The sequence below is a fragment of the Carcharodon carcharias genome, chromosome 26 (assembly GCF_017639515.1).
Source record: "Carcharodon carcharias isolate sCarCar2 chromosome 26, sCarCar2.pri, whole genome shotgun sequence".
NCBI lineage: Eukaryota > Metazoa > Chordata > Chondrichthyes > Lamniformes > Lamnidae > Carcharodon > Carcharodon carcharias.
The window spans coordinates 22,565,285-22,577,876 of NC_054492.1; the positions used below are offsets into that span (position 1 = coordinate 22,565,285).

The 12,592-nt window shown below is 42.3% G+C and overlaps 1 protein-coding gene across 1 annotated transcript in view; it reads left to right on the forward strand.

The window, feature by feature from the left end:
* Positions 1 to 1,141: 1,141 nt before the first annotated feature.
* The window catches only part of hacd3 (3-hydroxyacyl-CoA dehydratase 3), a 29,375-nt gene continuing 17,924 nt past the window's right edge, over positions 1,142 to 12,592 (forward strand). Inside the window, exons 1-2 of the mRNA XM_041175096.1 lie at positions 1,142 to 1,402; positions 8,648 to 8,690. Coding sequence (XP_041031030.1) covers positions 1,298 to 1,402; positions 8,648 to 8,690 — 148 coding nt within the window. The 5' untranslated portion in view covers positions 1,142 to 1,297. The remainder of the gene's footprint in view (positions 1,403 to 8,647; positions 8,691 to 12,592) is intronic.

A 12,592-nucleotide genomic window follows, 5' to 3' on the forward strand; every position in this document is an offset into this window, starting at 1 on the left:
GCCAAATGGATTCTGTCCTTGTCCCATCTTGGGATTTCCTCTGTCCAGTACTGCAATGCTCTCCTTCATCAATCCTGTCCCTCTTCCGCTTTTTTTCCTTTCTTAACTTTCCTGAACACCCAGTCCTGCTGCTCTTTGAGCCAGGTCTGAAAACCACAACATGATACATGTCAATCTGCACCTGTAACTCACCAATCTTATTAATCACACTGCCTGCATTCACATACCTGCATATTAAACCTGATTGAGACTTTATTACTTTCTCCTTTACTCTGAACCCATCTAATAACTTGCTACTTCCTACTCTAGTGCTATCTGTCTCTCCTAGTATTCTGTACACCTTGGTATTCCTCTCTGATATTTCCTCCTGGTTCCCACACACCTGCCAATTTAGTTTAAACCACCCCCCCCCCCGCCCCGCCCCGCCCCGCCCCAATAACACTAGTAAATCACCCCACAAGGAACTCAGTCCTGGATCTGTTAGGGTGAAACCTGTCTGGCCTGTGCAGCTCTCATCTCCCCAAGAGCTGGTCCCAATGTCCCAGGAATCTAATGCCCCTCCCTCCTGCCCCATCGTTCCCGCCACGTATCCATCTGTTTTATGCTTCTGTTTCTATATTCACTCGCGCGTGGTACTGGGAGTAAACCGGAGAATATTACTTTTGAGATCCTGCTGGCTAATTTCCTGCCTAGCTCCCTAAATTCGGACTGCAGGGCTGCATCCCTCTTTTCTACCTATGTGGTTGGTACAAATGTGACCATGACTGCTGGCCGCACACCCTCCCCATTCAGGGTGTCCTGCAGCCGCCCTGTGACATCCTTGACCCTGGCACCAGGGAGGCAACATCCCATTTTGGACGGACATTTGCAGAAAAATGCCTGTTTATTCCCTAAACCGTTCGGAGACCGTGGAAAAAGAAACCCATGGTTTTGTTTAACTGCCCAATAATGTTTCACTGGGATTTCCGGGCAGCAGTGGCCGGGTAATTAAAATTTGAATTCCGGGAGACTGCAGAGCGGTCCTGGAGGGTTGGGAACCGGCTGTTTTTTTTTAAATCTAACGGATGGATCGCTAGTTGCCTTGCGCGGGCGCGCCCCGGGCTCGCGTCCCCGCCGCGCGCGCGCGCGCGCGCGCGCCGCTCGAGAGCCGGGCCCGGGTGGACGAGCACGGCGGCCGTGCAGATTGTTCTAGCAAAAGCCGCCGGAGTCCGAGCCCGATTGACCGGCAGAGCGAGCTCGGCTTAAGCCAGCCTGAGGCCCGGACACGGCAGCAGCAGCAGCAGCAGAGAGCCCGGGGATGGAGAATCAGCACCGGACACCGGGCCAGACACTGACCCCCCATGTTTACTGGGCGCAGAGACACCAGGAACTGTACCTGAGGGTGGACCTGAGCGGTGTACAGGTGGGGATGGGGATGGGAAGCTGGGGCCTCCGGCACAATGAATGGGAACTCGATTTGTTTCATTCTTTCACGGGAGGTGGGCTTCACTGTCAAGACCAGCACTTATCGCCCATCCCTAGTTGCCCTTGAGAAGGTGGTGGTGGTGAGCTGCCCTCTGGAACCGCTGCAGCCCATGTGGTGTAGGTACACCCACCGTGCTCTCAGGGAGGGAGTTCCAGGATTTTGACCCAGTGATAGTGAAGGAACGGTGAGATGTTTCCAAGCCAGGATGGTGTGTGGCTTGGAGAGGCGGTGTTCCCATCATCTGCTGCCCTTGTCCTTCTAGGTGGTAGTGGTCATGGGTTTGGAAGGTGCTGTGTAAGGAGCTTTGGTGAGTTCCTGCAGTGCATCTTGTAGATGGTACACGCTGCTGCCACTGTGCGTCGATGGTGGCTGGAGTGAATGTTGATGGTGGTGGATGTGGTGCCATTCAAGTGGGCTGCTTTGTCCTGGATGGTGTTGAGCTTCTTGAGTGTCGTGGGAGCTGCAGTCACCTAGGCAAGTGCAGAGTATTCTATCACACTCCTAACTTGTACCTTGTAGATGGTGGACAGGCTTTGGGGAGTCAGGAGGCAAGTTAATTGATGCAGAATTCCTAGTCTCTGACCTGCTCTTGTAGCCACAGCCACATTTATATGATTTGTCCAGTTCAGTTTCTGGTCAACAGTAACTCCCAGGATGTTGGGGATTCAGCGATGGTAATGCCATTGGGGATGGTTAGATTCTGTCTTGTTGGAGATGGTCATTGTGTGGTGCGAATAGTACTTGCCACATCAGCCCAAGCCTGAATGTTGTCCAGGTCTTGCTGCATATGGACACGGACTGGGAATGGGGTCTCAGGGACTGGGAATGGGGTCTCAGATTGGGAATAGAAGCTGTTAGAATAGGTGTGAGTGAGCTGCAAAGGATGAATTGGGTATGACATTGGAGCAGTGAAGTGATAGATTTGGAAAGAGCTGGGATCTATCAGGGAATATTTACAGTCCAGAACTGATAGTAAAATATGAACTATTGGGATGGGATTAGGAATGAGATGAGAAGTGTCAGGTATTGGGATTGGAAAGGTATCGGAACTGTCACGTAATGAATATGGTAAAGAAATTGGAACAATCAAGAATTGAATCATAGATAGAATCATGGAATGGTTACAGGACAGAAGGAGGCCATTCAGCTGTCATGTGCGTGCCATCCTGCAAAAGCAACTCACTCAGTCCCATTCTCCTGCCTTTTCCCCATGCAATTGTCAGGATTTGGAAATTGTGTGAGGAATGGGAGTTGTCTGGACATGGAAATGCAAAGTAACAGTTCTTAAGGGAGAGCATTTCTGGTAGTTGGAATGTGAGAGGGATTAGATGGTTTGACAGGTGCTAATGAAATGGAATGAACGGGTAAGAGCTGGTGAATTGGATTGCAGGAGGAGGCAGCATTCTGACAGCCCCTGAGGTGAGACAGGCTATATTACTGGTAAAATGAAATGAGTACCCTTACAGTGTCAGATAGAATTGCAATTCCAGCTGAAAAGTGATTCCTAAAAGTTGATAAATAATATATTGGATGATGCACAGGTAAGAAAACTTTACAAATTGGCAGTGTGCATGTCATTTCTACAATGGTGTGGAGGTGGCTGATGCTTTTAATACAGAATTTGCTGATGACATGAAGTAATGTGATAGATGATGAATCTAAGGAAGATTGATGGCATTAAATGGGATTTGGACCCATTCAAATGATGAGCTAAAGAGTGGGAGATTAATTTTAATCTAAGGCTAATGTAATGCACTTTGGAGTATGAAATATGGGACATAGATAGTAAGAGGCCTCCATTAGTGAATGTGGGAGAAGAGGAAGAATGACATTATTGAACATTTGCTAGAAGAATCCAGTCAGTGTGAAAGCATTATGGACAAGGCATATTAGACTGGCCTGTATCACCAGGATATTTGTCTGCAAGTCATGTGTTTTGGTCCCTACATTTAACTCTGTATGGTCATATCTAAATTTTGACCATGTATATCATTGTATGGTCTTCAAATTATTACGTCCAGTTACATATCCTCAAAATAATGCATTGAAGATGGTTTAGAGAACAGTGACAAGGATTATTAGATATAAGTATCAAACTAGTAAGCAGGAGAAACCATTTTACTTGGGTTGGAATGCATGATCGAGAGTGAGTTAGTGAGTTGAGCAGAAACTGGGTCAACATTTAAGAATGGGTTGGATAGGTACTTGAATGAAAGGGCAGTAAAGGGATAGGGGGGCAGATAGGCACACGGGATTGCAGCTGTTGTTCACATGGAGATAAATGCTAGCCAAATGGCCTGCTCCTATGCTGTCACTTTTATGTAAGAAAAGGTCATTTGGCCCATCGAGCTATTCCTTAACTGCTCTTTCCCTATCCATTTGTCACATTATGAAGTTTATTAAGTTTATTTTTTAATGAGTATAAAATATACCAGCTGTATCCTCTGGTTAAAGTAACAATTGGTTCTTCCATTTAGTTTGATTACATTTTGTTTCTGCAAAACTCGAATATCTAGTTCATGAAGAACAAATGACAGGTCCTCTGTCTTGCAAGAGTTAGTGGAAAGTGACTGCAAATTGGGATGCAGTTGAGAAGCAAGAGTAATTACAATGAATATTGTCATTGAGTAATATCTTTGACATATTGTGTCAAAGTGGCTGGGAATATGTTCGAATCATCCTTGTGGATCACTGGTTCTAAGAGTCTTCCTGTATTTTTTAAGATGAAGGTTCATAACAGATAGAATTTTATATGTTTATAATGGAAATCGGAAATAAAAACAATGCTGGAAAACTCAGGTCTGGCGCATATGTGGAGAGAGAAACAGAGTTAACATTTTGAGTCCAATGTGACTCTTGAATTTTATATCGTTGTATTTGAATGAATTCACTAAGGGTTTTGTGAGTTCTGTCTAGTCAAGTGAGCTGCACGATGTCAGGGATACAGCCCATTGTGCTGCTGGAGACGGTTTCATCACTATAACAGCAAAGCATATTTATAAAAAGGACACTTGTGAACATTGAAAATTGTCCTAAGGTGCTTAACAGAGGTGTAATTGAACATAAACACCAAGTCAAAGAAGTTAAGTCCGGTGACCAAAAGCTAGGTCAAAGGGAAAGGTTTTATGGAGGGTCTTAAAGAGGTATATGTGGAAGGATTTGGGGAAGGAGCTCCAGGCAAGGGACCCCCACTGAATGCATAGCCACTGATAGTAGGTGGCCAGAGGGCAAAGCCAGAAAAGTGGCATTCTGTGGGGGAGGAAACTGTAAGATTTGAGATTAGAGCTGTGAGGAGGCTTGCAACCATGAAGGAATTGAAAGATTGAAATTTTAAATTTGAGGCATCGGGGGACTTGGAGTCAATGTGGGTCAGGCAGACCTAGTGTGTGATAGAATATGAGCAGTTGAGTTTTGGGTGAGTTGACTTTTACAGAAAATGGGAGGCCAGTCAGAGGTAGTTGAGTCTGGAGATGGCAGTAGTGTGGAATGTTTTTAGCACAACTGGAGCTGAACAACGTTAGGGAGCTTGGAGTTGGTGGCCTTTCAGATAACGAGGATAGGATTGGTAGTTCTAGTTCACATGAACTTTGTTTTAATTTCAAGCGTTTGTTATGACAGCCAGTGAACATCTACAAATTTGACTTGTTTCAGTGTTAGCTGTGGCCCTGTGACAGCACTGTCTCATTTGTGAGTCAGAAAGTCATGGGATTAAGCCCCATTCCAAAGGTTTGAGCACATAGTTCAGCCTGGCACAGCATTAACAGATTGGGATTCTTTCAGAAGTGCCGTCTTTGAGATGAACAAGGTTCCATTTGCCCTCTTGGGTGATTGTAAAGAATCCCTTGGCACAATTTGAAGAAGATTAGGGGTTTTCCCTGGGCAACTTTTGTCCCTCTAATAACATAATCAAAACAGATTCCATACCCATTAGTCCTGCTTGCAGGACCTGTCTGTGTTATGTTTCCCTACAAAAACATACCAGTACAGGCACGATGGGCCAATGGCCTCCTCCTGTGTCATTTCATGAGAAGTAACTACACCTCAAATATAATTCATTGCCTGTGAAGCATTTGGATGTCTTGAGGATATGAACGGTGTTATATAAATGTGTTTTTTCTTGTACTTTAATATTAATCTAAACAGATTTGAATTTTAGTTAAAGTAGATTAGTTGTTTACTATGTCAAAATGCTGGTCTGCATGTAATGCTTTTGCCCATTCAATCCAATTGTCAGATGAAAGCACAAGATTACATTTAACCCAGTAGCTGTTTCACTTTTGAGGTAATTGTTACTTCCTGGATCCACACACACTGCTTGAGCAGATTGAAGGGGAGTTGTATTCCAATTGCTGGGGAGCTGTCTGCTTCTCTAAACCTTAACCGTACTTTTCAATGATCAAAGGGAGGAAAGCTGACTGGTTAGATGAAGTACGGTCGGAGGAAGCTTGTGTGGAACATAATGATAGTATAGGCCAATTAGCCAGGTTCTGTGATGTAGTCTCTGTAATTGCAACAGAGCCCAAAACTGTAACATTGTGCTTCAATGAAGGCTCAGCAATTTCCTCCTGTATCCTTGCCCTTTCTCTTTCAATCCACCTTCCAAAGTTAGATCACGTTTAATCTGCCACCCTTGACCATCTGCCTTTCTTAGCATGACATTTCCAAATATTTCTACCAGCCGTAGATTGATACAATTTAATAGTACTTAGCAAAATGAAAATCAGTCAGTCACAAAGATGTCTCCTACATTTAGTTGATGCCATGGAGTGGCTGCTGCTGGTAGTATTAGTGAGAAGGTTGGGGATTTTTTTGGTACTCAGCATTGATTGTGAGATATCAACTACTTGAGTCTTCAGCACCTGAGGGACACTGAATTTTGAAAGGGTGATTAGTATATTGGACTGTTTAGATGAATGATCTTTTGCTGAGGTCTTGCTGCTGAAGTTAGGTAACTGGCTGTTTTCAAACTTTCAGTGGACCTCTTTACATTGTTAGTACTAATCCAAATACATAGAATCATACAGCATAGAAGGAGGCCATTCGGTCCATTGTACCTCAGCCAGTTATTATAAAGAGCTATCTAATTCATCCCACATTCCTGTTGTTTCCTAATAGCTTTGCAAATGTTTCCTTTTCAATTAATCATCCAGTTCGCTTTTGAAAGTTATCATTGAATCTGTTTTTACCTCCCTTTCAAGCAACGCATTCCACATCATAACAATTAATAAATTAATTGAAAAAGCAGCACATTTTCCTATCTCCCCCGCATAGGGTATCATTACATATGTTGCCCTATGCCATAAACCTCCATAAGTCAGCATGAGTAATGGGACTGTTACTGCATTGATGGTGTTATAGGCAACCCTGCCCTAGCCCTGTAGTTTCCTGTGTCAGTGGCCTACAGTTGAATTGGTGCAGCTACTGAGTATGAGATAAGGGAGAGAGAGAGAGACAGCCGAGTAATGTTCCACTTTAAAAAGTGAACATTTGCTTGTAACTTTTAGTATTTGATTGATGATATGCCTTGTAAATTGTCTTTTTGCTCAATATTTTACTTTGTAATTGTGTGATGTTTTTAAGATAAAGGAAGCCATTAGCACTCAAGTCTGAAACTTTACAAAGCAGAAGCAGAGAGCCCTTGTTTAATGCAGCATTTTCTAAAGCTCCTCAAACTGCTGTTTCCCTTGCATTGACTTTCTGTTATCAAACTTGAATCTGATCCATAGATTTTGAGTGTAATAAGTGGAAATAATTCTTTGTACACCTCCAAAAATCCCTTAATTGAAAATAGAAAATTAATCAGAAATTGATGGTAGAAGTGTGGATACTAGTATTTGTCAATCCTTTTCCTACTTGATGTTCAGTTAATTCAAAAGGAGCACAAGGTGTGAAAATGATTTCACTGGTGCAATTGGAGACAAGGTTTGCAAGATATGGAAATCTGACCCTGCCGAACAACACCAGATATCATTTGATTAGCATAGCCTGAGCCTACAGTTAAAGGAGTGGTGAAATATGCAAAGATTATTTTAGTGGGAAACAACACTGGCCAAGTGTTTCAGCTTAGGAAGAATTGGTGAACCGGTCTCCAAATGCACTCAAAATTGTACTAGTTTTCAAAAGTTTCTGAAACAAAAACAGAAAATGAAGAAGCTGAAGAAGGGCCTTACAGACTCGAAACGTTAACTCTGTTTCTTTCTCTCTCTCTCCACAGATGCTGCTAAATGCTCTTCTATTGCATCCTTTATAATAGACTAACATTTTCCCAATGACGATTGTTAAGCTAACTGGTTTATAGCTACCTGTTTTTTGTCTCCCTCCCTTTCTGAATAAGGGTGTTACATTGACTTATCCAGAACCTAAGGATTCTTGGAAGATTACTACCAGTGCATCCACTATCCCTGCAGCTATTTCCTTTAGTATCCTAGGATGCAACCAATCAGGTCCAGGTGACTTAGCAGCCTTTAGCCCCATTAGTTTCCCTAGTACTTTTTCTCCAGTGATAGTTATTGTATTTATTTCCTCCCCTCCCCCTTTTGCCCTTGATTATTTAGTATTTTTGGTGTGCTATTTGTGTCTTCTACCATGAAGACTGATGCAAAGTATTTATTTAATTCCTCTGCCATTTCCTGGTTCCCCATTATTATTTCCCCAGCCTCGTTTGCTAAGGGACCTATGTTGACTTTGGCCTCTCTCTTCCTTTTTATACATTTAATGAAGCTTTTACTGTTCGTTTATATATTACTTGCTAGATTACTTCCAAGTTTATTTTCTCCCTCTCTATTTTTTTTGGTCATCTTTTATTGGTTTTTAAAACTTTCTCAATCCTCTGGTTTACCACTAATCTTGGCTACATTGCATGTTTTTCTTTCACTTTGATACTAACATTAACTTGCTTGGTTAACCATGGTTGGTTTATCCCCTTCCTACAATTCTTCTTCCTCAATGGGCACCTTGTAATGGCATTAATAACCTTCATGTGAAGCATTGGCATGTTGCTGGTCTTATCATGATTTAAATATTGCTTTAAATGTTTTTGTTTGTCGCTTGTTGAATAATTATCTTGAACAATTAGTAAAAAGTAAGACATTTATAATATATTTGCTTTTTCTTAATGCAAGCAGCAACAAACCTTAGAAAATCCCGTCTATTTAACTGGTGACTTGTTCTCTCTTTCAACAGAAACCTGATATCAAGATCACTGAAAACACACTCTCATTCAGAGGTAGGATTAGAATGCTCATCCTTTCCCGTTGTGCAAATAGGAGTCAAAACACAAATGCCTGGATTATAAATTAATTTCTTTCCTGGTCAAAAAAAACAATGGCACTGTTTTTTAACGCTTCTTATCATGCTGGCCTTGAGCTGCTGGCAGGATCTTGTTATAAACAACCTTGAGATTGTGCATAAATAGTTGAAATTGTTGCAACAGAGAAAAATACTTTCCCATAAGGAAAAAAAAATTAAAATTACACAAAAGGGAGTCAAGATTATATGAACATGCATATGAACATTCAAATTAGGAACAGGATTAGGCTGTTTGGCCCCTCTAGCCTGCTCTGCCATTTGATAAGATCATGGCTTATCTGATTGTGACCACAACACTACTGCCCTGTCGATAGAACCATAGAAAAGTTACAGCACAGAAAGATGCCATATGGCCCACCTTGTCCATGCCAGCCCAAGGACACCCAGGTGCCCTTTCTGATCCCACCTTCCTGCACCCGGCCCATAGCCCTGCAGCTTACAGCACTTAAGGTGCAGATCTAGGTACTTTTTAAAAGAGTTTAGAGTTTCTGCCTCTACCACCAACTTGGGCAGCGAATTCCAGACACCCACTACCTTCTGCGTAAAAAAAGTTTTTCCTCATGTTCCCCCCTACACCTTCTGCTACTTATCTTGAATCTGTGTCCCCTGGTTCTAGAATTCTCCACCAAGGGAAACAATTTTATCCTGTCCCCCTTATCTATTCCCCTCAGAATTTTGTACGTCTCAATCAAGCCACCTCTCAGTCTTCTTTTTTCTAAGGAAAATAACCCCAACCTATCCAATCTCTCCTCGTAGCTACACTTTTCTAACCTTGGCAACATTCTTGTAAACCTCCTTTGCACTCTCTCCACAGCTATTACGTCCTTCCTGTAATGTGGTGACCAGAACTGCACACAATACTCCAGTTGTGGCCTCACCAGTGTTTTATATAATTCCAACATTATATCCTTGCTTTTATATTCTATACCTCTGCCAATGAAGGAGAGCATTCCATATGCCTTCTTTACAACCTTGCCTACTTGAACTGCTGCCTTCAGGGACCTGTGTACTTGTACGCCAAGATCTTTCACTTCATCTATCCCTCTTAGTATATTCCCATTTATTGTGTAATCCCTGTAACTGTTTGACCTCCCTAAATGTATGACCTCACACTTTATGTTAAAATCTATCTGCCACTTTACCACCCACTCCACCAACCCATCTATATCTTATATATCTTATATATATCTCTATAGATTATGGCTATCCTCTACACTATCCACTACTCGGCCAATCTTTGTGTCATCTGCAAATTTCCCAATCGTGCCCCCCCATTCGCATCCAAATCGTTAATATATAACACAAACAGCAAGGGTCCCAACACCGAGCCCTGTGGAACACCACTTGAGACAACTTTCCATTCGCAAGGACGTCCATCAGCCTTTGTTTCCTGTAACAAAACCAATCTTTTATCTAGTTTGCCACATTACCCTGAATCCCATGGGCTTTTACTTTCCTGACCAATCTGCCATGTGGGACCTTGTCAAATGCCTTGCTAAAATCCACGTACACAACATCCACTGCACTACCTTCATCAACCCTTCCTGTCACTTCCTCAAAGAATTCAATCAAATTTGTGAGGCAAGACCTTCCTTTAACAAATCCATGCTGACCATCCCTGACTAGTCCATGCTTTTCCACATGACAGTTAATCCTATCTCTCAGGATTGATTCTACTAATTTGCTCACCACCAATGTAAGAAGAACTGGCCTATAATTGTTTGGCATTTCCTTTGATCCCTTTTTAAACAATGGAACCGTTTGCATTTCTCCAGTCTTCCCCTGTATCTAGTGAAGATTGGAAAATCATCCTCAGAGCATCTGCTATCTCCTCCCTGACTTCCTTCAGTAGCCTCAGAAACGATCCATCTGGCCCTGGTGACTTATCAACTTTCAACCTTCGAGTACATCCTCTCTCTTTATCACTATCCCATCCAATATCTTGCAGTGTTCCTCCTGGACCACTATATCTACATCCTCCCTTTCCTTTGTAAACATGGAGACAAAATATTCATTCAAAACCCTTCCCACAGTCTCTGCATCTCTGATAGGTCCCACTTTTTCCTTAACTAACCTTTTAGCATTAATGTATTGGTAAAACATATTTGGGTTATCTTTAACTTTAATTGCTAATCTTTTTTCATGCCCTCTCTTTGATTTCCTTATTTCCTTTTTTACTTTATCCCTGCACTTCCTATATTCTTCTAGGCTATCTGCAGTGCTTAGTTCTTTGTGCCTATCGTACGCTTTCTTTCTCTGTTTGATCTTCCCCTGTATTCCTCTAGACAACCAGGGGGGTCTAGATTTGGCAGTACCACTCTTATCTTTGTAGGGGACACGTCTACTTTGTACAATTAGGATCTCGCTTTTAGTGCTGCCCACTGGTTTTCCACTGTTTTATCCTGCAGCAAGCTGTCCAGTCCACCTCAGCCAAGTCCCTTCTCATTTCTGCAAAATTTGCCTTCCCCCGTTCAAGACTTTTACTCCTGCCTTATCTCTGTCTTTTTCCATGGTCATGCTAAATCTAACTGAATTGTGATCACTGTCCCTGATATGGTCGCCAACTGTCACTTCACCCACTTGACTTCTTCGTTTCCCAAGACTAGGTCTAGAATTGCATCTCCTCTCATTGGGTTTGTCACTAATTGGTTGAAAAAATTTTCCTGGACACACTGCATGAATTTTTCTCCCTCAGTACCCCTTGTATTGTTTGAATCCCAGTTGATATTAGGATAGTCGAAGTCTCCTACTGTTATTGCCCTTTTGTTCTTACAAGCAGAAATTTGCCTACATATTTGTTCTTCTATCTCCCTTTCACTATTTGGAGGTCTGTAGTATACTCCCAGTAGTGTGACTGCCCCATTTTTATTTCTCAGCTCAAACCATAAAGCCTCGTTTGTTGACCCATTTAGTATATCATCCTTTCTCACAATTGGAATTGATTCTTTAACCATTAGTGCTACGCCCCTCCTTTTTTTATCTCCTACTCTATTGTGTCTGAAGACTCTATAACCAGGGATATTTAGCTGCCAGTTTTGTCCCTCCTTTAGCTAGGTCTCCATTATAGCAGTGACATCCTGCTACCATGTGTCTACCTGTGCCCTTAACTCATCTACCTCGTTTGTAATACTCCTTGCATTGAAGTATAAACAGTTGAACCCTGTCAATTTCTCTTGCTGGACATTTTGTAAACTTTGCTTCTCCTGTAACTCCATGTCTATCACAATGTCCCTGTCTAACCCCTATATCCTGTGACTTCCTTGTCAATCAAGAATCTTATCTAACTCAGCCTTAAAAATATTCAATAATCCTGCCTCCATTCTCTTGAGTGTTGTGGGAGCTGCACTCATCCAGGCAAATGCGGAGTATTCCATCAGAATACCACAGACTAAAAAACCCCCTGAAAGAAAAAGTTTCTCTTCAGCTCCGTTTTAAATGGAAGACCCCTTATTTTTAATATGTCTCCCCTGTTCTAGTCTCTCTCATAAAAAGAAACATTCTTTCATCATCCACCCTGTCAACCTTCAGGATCTTATATGTTTCAATAAGATACCTCTCTTTCTTCTAAACTCCAATGGATACAGGCCCAAAAGATTGTCATTCACTGGCATTACCATCACTGAATTCCCCACCATCATCATCCTGGGGGTTACCATTGATCAGAAATTGATCTGGACAAGCCATATAAATACTGTGGCTACAACAATAGCTCAGAGGCTAGGAATCCTGTGGAAAGTAACTCATCTCCTGGCTCCCCAAAGATTGTCCACCATCTATAAGGCACAAGTCAGGGGTGTGATGGAATACTCTGCATTTGCC